Source organism: Hoplias malabaricus, chromosome 9 (genome assembly GCF_029633855.1).
Source record: "Hoplias malabaricus isolate fHopMal1 chromosome 9, fHopMal1.hap1, whole genome shotgun sequence".
NCBI lineage: Eukaryota > Metazoa > Chordata > Actinopteri > Characiformes > Erythrinidae > Hoplias > Hoplias malabaricus.
Window position 1 is genome coordinate 3,190,340 of NC_089808.1, and position 14,417 is coordinate 3,204,756.

At 45.3% G+C, this 14,417-nt stretch overlaps 1 protein-coding gene across 4 annotated transcripts; it reads left to right on the forward strand.

Moving 5' to 3' along the window:
- Window positions 1-1,412: 1,412 nt before the first annotated feature.
- On the forward strand, window positions 1,413-13,933 carry wrap53 (WD repeat containing, antisense to TP53). 4 transcript variants are annotated; one of them, XM_066682037.1, is made up of 11 exons: window positions 1,413-1,511; window positions 2,809-3,294; window positions 3,376-3,562; window positions 3,726-3,821; window positions 4,320-4,428; window positions 4,922-5,010; window positions 9,335-9,558; window positions 11,006-11,217; window positions 11,320-11,423; window positions 11,901-12,044; window positions 12,288-13,933. In XM_066682037.1, the coding sequence occupies exons 2-11, from the start codon at window positions 3,021-3,023 to the stop codon at window positions 12,505-12,507; spliced, it is 1,659 nt and encodes a 552-aa protein (XP_066538134.1). In that variant the 5' UTR covers window positions 1,413-1,511; window positions 2,809-3,020; the 3' UTR covers window positions 12,508-13,933. The 4 variants fall into 4 exon arrangements, 3 of the variants coding, with proteins under 3 accessions (XP_066538134.1, XP_066538133.1, XP_066538135.1); XR_010804245.1 differs by having other exon boundaries at window positions 1,452-1,675; window positions 11,294-11,423; window positions 12,288-12,427; XM_066682036.1 differs by having other exon boundaries at window positions 1,453-1,675.
- The last annotated feature ends 484 nt before the right edge of the window (window positions 13,934-14,417 follow it).

Below are 14,417 nucleotides of genomic sequence, written 5' to 3' on the forward strand. Positions count from 1 at the left end.
TTTCACGTTCAGAAACTAATCTATTGTGTGTAAAAGACTAGTGTGTTTGCAGCATTGCTGTTGGGATCAGATGCCATTCAGCGTTATCGTTGTGTAGAGAATTACGATGATTCATAACCAGTTCTGGAACATGGATCTAATTCAAACTTATCCTAAAGCTTTTAGACGGAGAGCTATCACTCCAGAGAACACAGCTACACTGCTTAAAATGTTTAATCGTGTATTTTATGCCCTACCAGCCACATTTGGCATTGAGCATGCTGGGCTTGGGCAGCGCTGGAGAAACTCATTCTATTGACATCTTTTTAATGGAAAGTAAAAGCCACCTTAAGGGTTTTTCAGAAGCGCTTATCCAGTTCAGGGTTGCGGTAGGTCCAGAGCCTACCTGGAATCACTGGGCGCAAGGCGGGAATACACCCTGGAGGGGGCACCAGTCCTTCACAGAGCAACACACACACATATATTCACACCTACGGACACTTTTGAGTCGCCAATCCACCTGCAAACGTGTGTTTTTGGACTGTGGGAGGAAACCCACGCAGACACAGGGAGAACACACCACACTCCTCACAGACAGTCACCCGGAGGAAACCCACGCAGACACAAGGAGAACACACCACACTCCTCACAGACAGTCACTTGGAGGAAACCCACGCAAACACAAGGAGAACACACCCCACTCCTCACAGACAGTCACCCGGAGCGGGAATCGAACCCACAACCTCCAGGCCCCTGGAGCTGTCTGACTGAGACAATACCTGCTGCGCCACCGTGCCACCCAACAAATTATGTGTATAATTTAATAAAGATGGGGGATTGACTCGTTTAGGCGGACACGTAGGTTACCTTCACTTTTATGCTGTGTGTATAACTTATATATTTTTTAGATGTTATATTTATGTTTCTAGCATTTCATTCTTCAAAATTACACACAGAAGGTGAAGGTTCCCTGATAATTTAATTGATCCCATACCACTAGCCCATGGCTCACCAAGCTTATCCATAAAGGGCCAGCGTGGCTGCAGCTAAGCAGGAGCACACGTGATTCTACTTCTTTAATCAACTAGTCTCAGTCTCCAAACAATAATACAGGGGTGCTCCTGTTTGACTGGAATGGCCACCTGCAGCCACACTGGCCCTTTATGGATAAGACTGATGACCCCTGCACTAGCCTAAAGAGCTATGTCAGTGCCGTTTTATTTCGAACCATTTTTCCCATATACGTTATTCAAAAGAAAAAAAACAACCATTCAGGACAGTTGGGTTGAATCTCAAATGGCTCCCTACTCCGTATATAGTATATTTTGTGATTGCGCCACGTGTGTCAGTCGGACATAGTGCTCTGTTTCTCTGTACGTTCTGCCTGTGTATACAATGCGCTACAGTCCGTGAGCGACATCTTCCGGCAGAACCGAGTATTGCAGTGTGAATATAGAGGAAGAGACATCTCGCGAGATTCTGACGGTGTTTAGCGCTGATATGGCGGTCCACTTGGAGTGTAAACACGCAGTGTGAGTATCCATTAACGACGGAATCTTGTATCTGACCTGAGCGGTTAAAACCGTTACTTAAAAGTGAAGGAAGTTTAACTGAGGGATGGTAACGCTTCTAACTGCGTGGAAAAACTAAAACCCAGAAAGCCACGACTTGACACAGCAGCGAAACGGAACAACAGGTAAGCGGCGGGAACCAGCAGAGGTTTACAGTCATTTACTTGAGAGGGAGAAAATCATACGCTTTAATATATTACGAATATCGTTGTCTGACCTTTAGCTTCAAATGGTTTCGACTTTAGAGTGTTGGAGTGATGAGGTAAAATTAGCGTGTACAGGGCGTTACTTAGCGATAATATTAATTCTGAAGTATATATAGCATAGCATAGGCCAGTAACATTACACAGTGCCTTGGCAAAGAAGTCCCACTCTCGTATTCTTCACTTAATTGACATTTTATCAGCTCGCCTTGCCTTATTGCTGCACTTTGAAGTTATATAGCTACAGTTTGGAGTCCATCTGTTGCTCAGTTTACTTGGTTAGCTCTATTTTACCCCGGTTTACAAGGGCCAGGAGCCGCAGAGGGCCAACACAGAGCTGGTGTTCTTTAGTGTTCGTTCTCAGCACTGCTGGTGTGTTGGTGTTTTTTTGCTGGTTCGAGTGGGTCATTCACAGCATTGGTGCTGGAGATCTAAACCTCTCGGTGTCACATCTGAACCGAGAATAATCCACCCACCAGAATGGAAACAACAGGTGAATTGTAAGGGAATGGACGTGTTTCTAGGTTTAACTATACACTAAGCACACAAATAATTCATGATACTGAGCTTGAAATTAAGGGAAAATAAACAGGAAAGAAGACAAATGATCACTTATTAAAAGTGCAGGGTGTAATGTATTTACGGTACTCAATCTTAAAGTGACCAGCATGAGAACACACCACACTCCTCACAGACAGTCACCCGGAGGAAACCCACGCAGACACAGGGAGAACACACCACACTCCTCACAGACAGTCACCCGGAGGAAACCCACGCAGACACAGGGAGAACACACCACACTCCTCACAGACAGTCACCCGGAGGAAACCCACGCAGACACAGGGAGAACACACCACACTCCTCACAGACAGTCACCCGGAGGAAACCCACGCAGCCACAGGGAGAAAATACCAACTCCAACATAAGTACTATTCTTGATTTGTTTTTGTTTAAAATATCATGAGGCTAATTGTGTGCTGGAAGGATCCTGATAGACGAGTTTTTACAGTAACGGTGCTTATTCTCTCTCTCTTTCCTCCTCATGTCATCTCCAGATTTCTGTTGCTGCTGTGATGTTCCCAGTGCCGTCAAGATTAGGTTTGAACCACTGCCGGAAGAAACATTACCACAGTAGCACCTACCTTACCTCGCTTTGACACGGACAGACGGATGCGCGTTACACCACCCGCCCTCTGAACTGCTCTCTCACGGAATAACAGCAGCACGTATATTTTATTACAAAGAAGTGGTGACAGCGAGGAGCGAAATGTCAGACGCAGGGCCGAGCGGTGAAGGAGGGGGGTTTGGAGGAACGGGGCAGGAGGCAGACCCTGATGGAGAGCCTCCTCAAGAAGGTCCAGAGTATCTCCCATGCATTGGTGATCAAGAAGAGGCGGAGAAGGAGGAGGAGGAACCATCTGCTGCCAAACAGCCACGTCTTGACGATGATGACGAAGTGGGGTTTCGCCTTCATGAAACAGGCTTGAAGACCATTTCTAGTGTTGGTGGAGGTCAAGGTGTTGTTCTGAACACAGAAAAAGGTGAGTTGTGTCTTCTGTGTGTTGTTATCAACATTGTTGTCATACACCTCTTCTCCTCATCTGTCTTACTTAAATATATAGTGTGTTTCACGTGTTGCACAGTGCTCAGTCGAGCAGAGGATCACGGAATGACAGCAGGAGAATCAGAGCAAGGAGAGGAACCTTGGTGCCAGAATGGAGAGAACAAGGAGACAATCACGCCAACTGAGGAAGGAGGAGATGAAGTGGAAAAGAGCGGTCAAGATGACGTGGCCTCTCAGCGTCAGTAGTAAGGAATAATAATCTGAATTTGCATCTCTATGTGGGTGATAGTTAAAATGACAAGAAAAGAATTAGTTAAATACTTCCTCATTTAGAAAATAAACAAGTTTGATGGTATTTTGTTGGTGTCCTAAACGTTTTGTGTCATTTGTGATGTCATGTGTCTACAGCCTTGGCCTGGATTTCAGTCAGAACCCCCAAATGTTGACAGGTAGCTGGGCAGAGTACACACACTCACCAGAGAACTACCTCAAAGGCTGCAAATGGTGAACAAAAACTGAAGTGATGTGTAAATTTATTAACAGTGCATGCTTATAAAACAAATCCCTCATTTTCTCTCTCTCTCTCTCTCTCTCTCTCTCTGTCTCTGTCTCTCGTTCTTTCTCTCTGTCTCTGTCTCTCGTTCTTTCTCTCTGTCTCTCTCTCTCTCTCACTCGCTCTGTCTCTCTCTCGTTCTCTCACTCACTCTTTCACTGTCTCTCTCCGTCTCTCTCTCTCTCTTTCTCTCTCGCTCTTTCTGTCTCACTCTCTCTCTCTCTCTCTCTCATTCTCTCTCTCTCTCACTCTGTCTCTCTGTCTCACACTCTCGCTCTTTCTTGCTCTTTCTCTCTCTCTCTCACACTCTCTCTCTCTCTCTGTCTCACACTCTCTCTCTCTCTCTGTCTCACACTCTCTCACTCTCTCTGTCTCACACTCTCTCTCTCTCGCTCTGTCTCTGTCTCTCGCTCTTTCTCTTTCTCTGTCTCTCTCTCTCATTCTCTCAGGGCTCCAGACGGTTCCTGCATCCTCTCAAATAGTGCAGACAACGTATTGCGTGTTTATAATCTCCCGCCTGAGCTCTACAGTGGCAGCTGGGACCTGCTGTCAGAAATGGTCAGTTTTACCAATCCAGCTTTTTTATTCCTGCATTTAGAAGTTCTACTAAGATGTGTTGTCACTGTCGATATCATATCTGTGTCCTAAATATAACAGTTTAAATGTCATTTACTTTGTGAAACATTGTTTCAATGAGTGCGCTTTCACTCTGGTATTGATTATGTCCCTAATTATAGCTGCAATCATTAGTGAGATTCGTTGTCACTGTCTGTTATGAGCTGTAAGTCATTTCTGCCTTCTAGTGGAACAGTGTTGCTAATGCAACCATGATCTCTCTGTTTCTGTAGCTGGGCTTGCAGCTTCCATGGTGAATAATCTAAAGATCAAGAAACAGTTTAGAGATAACAGAAACTGTGCTCATGTTGACCTCTGAAAAGGAAGTATGGCCGATGCAGAAGAGCGCAGAAATGTTTGTTAGGATGTTAAAGTTGGGCTGTCTCTGCTGCGATGCCTGGTTTAAGTTTAATTATTGTTTTCCTTTTTTGTCTAGAGTCCAGTGCTGAGGATGACGGAAGGAGACACCATCTATGACTACTGTTGGTTTCCTAAGATGAGTTCTCTGGACCCAGAGACCTGCTTGTGAGTACTCCTTCTCCTGTATCAGCCCTACAACAAGACACACTGGGTAAAGATAAACGGACGGTGTAATCTGGAATTGTATGGTACTTGTTCCACGTATATCTGTGTTTGTGTCCTGCAGCAGTCATAGTCTGTAGTTTCTACTCTTTCAAAAGCCATTTATTTGTGCTGACATTTGCAAACTTTAGAAATTCACAGCATATTTGTGTCCTTTTAGGGACTCAAATTTAGTTCAACAAACAGTGGATGTCACCATGGTTTTACACACAGCATCTACAAGGTTTAAACCACTGGAAGGTGAAATGAGTAAAATCTTTTTTTTGTAATGACCCCTAACAATGACAAGGACAAATGTAAGGGTCCTAATGACTTTGACGAGGGTGTGTTTTGATGTTTTTGTCTCATGGTGTTGATCAGAGCTTCTACAAAAGAGTAGGTCTTCATTGGATGTTCCTGGTACCTGCAAAAATAATAAAATGGCCCAAGGAAGGACAAATAAACCGTATGCTCCAATGCACTGTAGGTTTTAACAACTTTCTAACACAGTGATGATTTACTTTTAGAGCAGTTTGTCCAACAGTGTTTCTGTGGGCTTAGACCAAACAGACAGCTTTGTTCCTCTTGCACATCAGTGAGCTTTGGGCACCAGTTGTCCTTCTTTGTGCGTGGCATGGAAGCTTTGGGAAGGTTCTGTAGTAGCAGCAATTACAGGAGAACTGGCTGTACCTACAGAAGAAGCTGTGGTTTATCAGTGTGTCAGTGGAGTGGGAGATAAGAAGAAGCCTCACATATTACACTGTAAATATTATATCTTGAAAGCTTAAATGTAGTCTATGTACAATTTAAAAAATATACAGTAGAACCCTGGAAGTCGACCGTTTTTTGAAGTCGACATTATCAGAAGTCAACGCCAAATGTCGAGAGAATTTCGACCCGGAGGTCGACCTTAAAACTCAGAACCCGACCCGACCCATTAATTGGTTTTCGGTTATTTCTTATGGGGAAATTCGATTCAGAACTCGACCGCTTGTCAGTTGTCGACGCGAGTTCCGGAAAGGATTACCGTCTACTTCCAGGGTTCTGCTAATATATATATATATATATTAGTGTCGCAGTCACACAGCTCCAGGCACCTGGAGGTTGTGGGTTTGATTCCTGCTCCGGGTGACTGTCTGTGAGGAGTGTGGTGTGTTCTCCCTGTGTCTGCGTGGGTTTCCTCCGGGTGACTGTCTGTGAGGAGTGTGGTGTGTTCTCTCTGTGTCTGCGTGGGTTTCCTCCGGGTGCTCCGGTTTCCTCCTACAGTCCAAAAACACACGTTGGTAGGTGGATTGGTGACTCAAAAGTGTCCGTAGTTGTGAATGTGTGTGTGTGTTGCCCTGTGAAGGACTGGCGCCCCCTCCAGGGTGTATTCCTGCCTTGCGCCCAACGATTCCAGGTAGGCTCTGGACCCACCACGACCCTGAACTGGATAAGGGTTACAGACAATGAATGAATGAATATATATGTGTATATATATTCTGTTTAGAATAAAATAACTTTACAAACGTCAACAACGTATTTCTTGACATTTTAATTCATGTATTGGTTTTTGAATGAATAAAGATTATTCATTCAAAGAAAATTTGATGAAAGATTAAAATGAAAGATTATTCATTGAAACAACCAAACTTGTCTGGTAGTTTGTGTAGATAAAATGTATAATATTCAATTGTCTGAAAATATTCTCAAAACATTTTTTCATTCTCAAACATTTCGTGAGACGTATTAAACCAGTTTTGAGTTTTGGCCACATGATGAAATGAAGCTGGCATGACCTGGAAGTGTTTCCTCTGGTTGCTTAGCAACCAATAAACACCTTCCACCAAAGCAATAGCAAGGAAATATTGGGCCTTCGAACCATATTAAAAATGTTGAGAGTAGGGGAGGTCTACGAAAGGTCTAGGGGCTGAGGCAGGGAGTCATAACTCCTTTAAACCAGCGCGAGTGTTCAGTAGTAGTTCATTTTAATCCTCCTAGATCTTCTAATGGTGTTATCAGGCAGCTAACGGTTGGACGCTCCAGAGTGTTAAGTTGATGCTAATAAGGGGATTTACAGAGAGCATAATTCAGTCCTTGATGCATGAAAAATAATTTTTGTGAAGTGAAATTCAATCATTCATTCATTGTCTGTAACCCTTATCCAATTCAGGGTCGCCGTGGGTCCAGAGCCTACCTGGAATCATTGGGCGCATGGCGGGAATACACCCTGGAGGGGGCGCCAGTCCTTCACAGGGCAACACACACACACACACACACACACACACACATTCACTCACACACACACACCTACGGACACTTTTGAGTCATCAATCCACCTACCGGAAACCGGAGCACCCGGAGGAAACCCACGCAGACACAGGGAGAACACACCACACTCCTCACAGACAGTCACCCGGAGGAAACCCACGCAGACACAGGGAGAACACACCACACTCCTCACAGACAGTCACCCGGAGGAAACCCACGCAGACACAGGGAGAACACACCACACTCCTCACAGACAGTCACCCGGAGGAAACCCACGCAGACACAGGGAGAACACACCACACTCCTCACAGACAGTCACCCGGAGGAAACCCACGCAGACACAGGGAGAACACACCACACTCCTCACAGACAGTCACCCGGAGGAAACCCACGCAGACACAGGGAGAACACACCACACTCCTCACAGTCAGTCACCCGGAGCGGAAATCGAACCCACAACTTCCAGGCCCCTGGAGCTGTGTGACTGCGACCCTAACCTGCTGCGCCACCGTGCCGCCCCCTGTAAAGTGAAATTGTATTGGAAAAATGTTAATGTCGCATGAGTTTTGTTATGTCTCTGCGGGTGATTCATATTGCATCCACAAATAGCCATGAGTACTCTTTCATTCCAGATGTCTTGTTACTTGTCCAGAATTCACAGGCCCTCTCCGCCAAATCAGCTGTCCCTTGGATGCTTTCATTTTACTGCTTTTGTTTCAAATGAAACACCCCATCCAAGAGAAAATGACAGAAGAGACATATATCAGCAATATAACATCTGTTCTCCTCGCTCTGTGTTTCCTGCTGGAGGCATTTAGGGACCGTCTAAGTGGTCTCCCATCTTCCCTCTCCCTCTATTTTCATCACTCCTGAACTCGTACCGCGTATTCCTCTTCATCGAGCGGTGTTATTGGGCACAAATAAGTGTCTCGGTGGCCTCATCGTTTATCCAAACGCAGGCAGAAGCCGACATCAGTGCTGTACAGCCGTCTCCGAGAGACTTCTTTTGTTGCAGGCCGTGGCTGTAGGCCACTAAGCAGGGGCTCGTTAACCACATTCCACCATAAGAGCATTACACGTACATGCGAACATTTTGCTGATCAAACGCTCTGCTTGGGAGAAGCTCGGTCGCCCTGCGGCAACAGAAAACGAGGGGTGAAGAGGTCAAGGATGAGATCACAGGCAGGAGGAGAAGGATGGTTTAATGATGAAGAGAAGAGAGAGGAAGAGCCCAGTAGAGATCAGCCCCGCTGAGAGACTCTCTCAAAACAAAAAGCCGCTTCAGAATGTTGTCTGTCTGCCAATATGAAGAGGAGGGAGGAAAACCACTGGAAACGTTTAGACTACGATCGAGCAATAGTCTTGTGTGTGCCTGCTCTCTGGCCTTTCTAATTGTGGCTACATTGTAATTTAAACTGAAGCCCAGTGGGGTTTATCTTAAATATGGGCTGCGGCAATTGACTGCTCTATTGCAGGCAAGCACCATGGGTATTTATTTTTTTTCCTTCATTCCATCTTGGCATTAGAAGTGTGATCTCAGTTTCTCGTAGTCAGGAGGCAAACAGTGTAACTCTCCCGAAGAGATGGCCAAGCGGATCTGCTGTGGAGAGCTTTTGTTTTCCTTTCTGGGAAATGGTCCAGCTTAAACTGTGAAACCGTAGAGCTGTAATTGTTTTCTTTTTTTTCCTAAAGCTAGAACAAGGAGCAGATGAGAGGAGAATAGGGCCTTTTTCTCGCATGGATGACTGTGTAATTATGCCCTGGTAAAATGTGTCATATTTAAAGTTTCCACAGTTCTGACTCTTATTGCTCTGCATCTTAAGGGGGAATAGAAAGCAGTGAAGTAGAACCGAATAGACTTAATTGACCATGCGGGGTTGACCAACGGTTCTGGTCTAAACTAATATGCTTATGATAACGGCTCATGCTTCAATCTTTCAGCATATGACCTCTGAGTCGAGAACATTTTATTAGCTTTTTATGCATGACCTGCCTCACACCGTCAGTAATATCCTTTCTCTCTCTTCTTCGCTCTCAGTATTGCCAGCAGTAGCCGTGACAACCCAGTCCACATATGGGATGCGTTCTACGGTGACCTCCGTGCGTCGTTTCGACCCTACAACCATCTGGATGAGCTGACGGCAGCCCACTCGCTGTGCTTCTCCCCAGACGGCTCCCAGCTCTACTGCGGCTTTGAGAAGACGGTCCGGGTGTTCTACACAGAGCGTCCAGGCAGGGATTGTGAGGAAAGACCCACTGTTGGTGAGAGAAAAATCATACTACAGTTGAGCGCATCTGTCCATCCATTCATTCTGTCACGGTGGCGCAGCAGGTAGGTGTCGCAGTCATGCAGCTCCAGGGACCTGGAGGTTGTGGGTTCGAGTCCGGCTCTGGGTGACTGTCTGTGAGGAGTGTGGTGTGTTCTCCCTGTGTCTGCGTGGGTTTCCTCCGGGTTATTGTATGTCAGGAGTGTGGTGTGTTCTCCCTGTGTCTGCGTGGGTTTCCTCCGGGTGACTGTCTGTGAGGAGTGTGGTGTGTTCTCCCTGTGTCTGCGTGGGTTTCCTCCGGGTGACTGTCTGTGAGGAGTGTGGTGTGTTCTCTTTGTGTCTGTGTGGGTTTCCTCCAGGTGACTGTCTATGGAGTGTGGTGTGTTCTCTCTGTGTCTACGTGGGTTTTCTCCGGGTTATTGTATGTCAGGAGTGTGGTGTGTTCTCCCTGTGTCTGCGTGGGTTTTCTCCGGGTTATTGTATGTCAGGAGTGTGGTGTGTTCTCCCTGTGTCTGCGTGGGTTTCCTCCGGGTGACTGTCTGTGAGGAGTGTGGTGTGTTCTCCCTGTGTCTGCGTGGGTTTCCTCCGGGTGACTGTCTGTGAGGAGTGTGGTGTGTTCTCTTTGTGTCTGTGTGGGTTTCCTCCAGGTGACTGTCTATGGAGTGTGGTGTGTTCTCTCTGTGTCTACGTGGGTTTTCTCCGGGTGTTCCGGTTTCCTCCCACAGTCCAAAAACACATGTTGGTAGATTGGATTGTGTGTGTGTGTTGCCCTGTGAAGGACTGGCGCCCCCTCCAGGGTGTATTCCCGCCTTGCGCCCAATGATTCCAGGCAGGCTCCGGACCCACTGCGACCCTGAACTGGATAAGGGTGTATGCAATTCAGTCTGTTACATGTAATGGTTCACCAGTGCATTTGCATATTGCAGTTTTATGTAGCAATATAACCGCATATTTAATCATAAATATATAATGTGGTTATGTCCATATTGTACAACTGTAGTTCCACCTCTTTCTAGAGGTTGTTCTACCTTCCATGCTGTTCCTCACAGACAAGTATGAAAAAACTATCCTGCTGTGCTGGAGATGGAATGAACTAATTATTTGCTTGTAATTATTTTGCTCTGGAGCCAAATTAGGATTCTAGTCTGCAAAACTGAAACTAATAATTTAACGTTTTCTTTTTTTTCTTCTTTCTTTCTTTCCTTTTTAATCAAAGAGTACCAGGTGTGCTTGTTACAGACAAGAGACATGCTTAGAATACAAAATAGTTTTGAAATGTTCTTCCCAATTAAATTTCTTTCTTTTTTCATCTTCCTACCCATCATCCTTCTGTTACTACACCCCCCCCCACCCCACCCCCCCCACACACACACACTCTTTTCTGTATTATTCCCTATGGGTTATGCTTCCCCCCCCCCCTTCTCTCCTTTTGTCTTCACCAGTTAAGAAACAGGGTCAGAGTGGTATTATCTCATGTCTGGCGTTCAGTCCGTCTCAGTCGGTGTATGCGTGTGGCTCCTATTCCCGCACCGTGGGGCTGTACTCGTGTGTGGACGGCTCTCTGCTGGCCCTGCTGCCCCAGAGGCACCACGGAGGAGTGACACACTTGCTCTTCTCACACGATGGCTATCACCTGTACACAGGCGGCCGCAAGGTGGGGTTTGTAAGATGTTGTTTTTCAGCATGACTATTTATTTATTATTCATCAGTTGTGTATAACTCAACCGTAGTCCTTTTTAAATATGTCTGCTCACAGGACCCGGAGATTCTGTGCTGGGATCTCAGAGAACCAGGCCGGGTACTGTTCTCACTGCCCAGAACTGTCAGCACTAACCAGCGCATCTACTTTGACCTTGACCCGTAAGTGACAGCACTGTGCAGTCAGTCGTTTATGGATTTGGGTGAGAGCTGGGCACACTTTACACTGGTGGGTACATGGGGTATACGTTATCCTTGGTATAGTTCAGCTGCACTGTTTCACACACACATTAATCATTTAATTAATGAGGTAGTAGCAGCAGTAGTCTTTACCGTTTACGAGCATTTCACCTGAGAGTGGCAGGGGTTCAATACAAATAAGAGAAAGGCTAGATAACACCAAATATCTGGCGAAGTGAGGCAAACACAATAGAGTGAACACACGTAAATATTTGCCGTATATTACATGCATAATACAGACATCTCTAGATTTAATTTAAGACACTGCTGTAAAATTGAGATGCATTTTTGTATTCCTTTGTGAGTATCCATGTTACATTTTCCCCTTTTATTTATTGGTGCCATGCTCTGCCCTACTGCTTTATACTAATATCTTAAAACTTGATGTGTGTTGTCTAGATCTGGCCGGTACATTGTGAGTGGCAACACGGACGGCATGATGTCAGTGTGGGACACGCTCACAGCGCCCCCTGATGGTAGTGAAGAGATTCTGCAGCCCTATCTGCAGTTTCAGGCTCACAGAGACTGTACAAACGGTATCAGGTAACACCAGTTCCACTACAAATTAGTGGCAGCCCGGATTAGCTTGTTTTACACGTTTAAATATTACTCTTAAAAACCGAGTGTAAGACACGTCTGATGGTAGAGGTCTGGCTTGTCCTCTTTAGTGATGCACAGCTTCTGAAATGTGAACTGTACGGTATGAGACTGACTTTGAATATGGTGCTAATTAAAACTTTGTGGTGCATAAACATGAGCATCTTTTTTTTTTTGCTTTTCCACAAGTATTCACCCCTTCATGCCACTAGTGGCTTCCAGCAGTGGTCAGCGTCAGTTCCCCTGGCCCGGTGACAGCGACGATTCAGGCTCGGAGTCAGACGAGGACAGGGTGATGACATCAGAGGGCAACAGGGAGGACAACGCGCTCGCGCTGTGGTGGGCCGGGCCTCTGGGTGCTACCGGAGAAGACGGCCGTCAGGAAGGACCGACTGCGCTTGAGAACTAGAGTCTTCATTTATATAATGACTGAACCTCCTTTCTTGTGTTTCAAACCTCGATTGTTAACATTTCATGGCTGTGTCGTACTGTCCATTGACTGACGCAATCCAGGACCAACAAATTACAAAGAGAATTTTACCGATAATGGGAAGCTCTTCTTTCGTTAAAGAAAAACAAGGCCTTCCACAGCTTCCAGGAGTGTAACAGGTCTAAAATTTAAGACATAAACCAGCCAGAAATTAAGTTTCCCTTCTAAAGAATAGTTCATTCGGAGTTCACGAGATTTCCCCCCTCTCCTCTCCGCCTGGAACATCAGAGTAAGCAAAGAATGCTTTGGAAAGAACTCTGATTCTTTCATCAGTGCTCTTGGTGCACTCTGTTTAATACTCTTCAGCGTTTCTGACAGCTTTTTTTAAACATTCTTTAGACGTTATAATGGTTTACGACGAGTCCAAAACTGTGAAACACAACAGCCTCTCCGCTTTGACACGTGGAACCAGGCGTTTTCCTTGAACACAAAACCCTCGTCTCCATTTTTAAACAATTTAGTAGGTGATAAGAGAGAGAGAAAAAAAGAAGCAATATGAGATTATACCCTCAGGTCCGTAGATAAACACAAACACAGCCTTCATTCTGTCTGTGAACGGTTCCCCCTCCCGTTATCTACACTTCTGCTTCAGCTGCTCCAGCGAGAGATGTCTACATTATTACACGTGCCATAGTGCTGCTGTGTGCCAGTAAGATGCTTATTTTTGTAATTCTGTGAGAACCGTACCGTGTGTGTCTCTGTGTGTGACAGCAGGCTTCTGATAATACATTTGTTGCTTCCTGTACTGAAACCCGGTGAGTGGCTTGAGTTTACATCAGTCTCTGATTTTACACTCGTCCTGGAACAGAAACGTTCTGTATGTTGTGCTGTCTTTCTTTTTGAAGCAGACGGATGATTCGATCTGAATGTCTCAGCATTGATAACAGTCTGTTGTTTAGAGAATGTAATTTTACTCTGTGGCATCTCTTTATTCAAGTGCTTTAACAAAGTCTTTTTGTGCAGCTCTACTTTTCCGAACAGTCGGTTGATCTGAGATCAGGTGTGTGATTTCCGGTTACCTGTATTAAAGGTGTGCTGTGTAACATTACCGTTGTGATTAAGTGTGTGTGTGTGTGATGGTATGTACAGGTTTTTCATCTGAGGAACGAATGTTTCTTATAAAATGTTGCATTTTTGAAGAGTCGTACTGACATGTTTGTTTTTGACTTAAAGTTGCTGGTCCCATGTGAAAGTGAAAGCACATCATCTGCTTTTTTTTGGTCAGTCATGTACAATGATACTTGGCAGTCAGACTGCAGTTTCCGATTCTGTCCACTAGGGGGCACCTAGAAGTCTAACGTTAACAGGTGAGTCTCGGTAGGAAAACATTCAAAACAGTGTATTCTTTCATATTGCTCTTCTGTTTGATTTCCGTTAAACACCATGTAGTTGGCTTTTTTTTTTTTAAAACAGCAGGGATGCTTTAGTAGATATGTTTATAAATTGATGATGCTGAATGTGTAATGCCTTAAGCATTAAAGGCTCTCAAGACGACGGTCGTATATTCAGATCAAGGGTTTGATCGTTGTGTCCAAGAGGGCACACAAGCACAGTGCAGGCACCCTTTGACCTGTTGACGTGACCAATCTGGAGTTTTAGCTTCATCTGCTCTGAGCTGTCCACTAATGTTCTGTTAGTGGCAGTTTGAAAAGAGGTGGTGGCTGGCTTCACACGGCTTGGAACGAGGATGTGCTTCCTTGTATGGGTGTGACTGGGGAGTGCTAGCTCTCAGGGTGGAATTAGCTGAAACTAACGGAGGAAATAGGGATAATATTTTGGAGATATATCACGCCGATCATATTCTGTTAAACCACGAATTAGCCTTTATG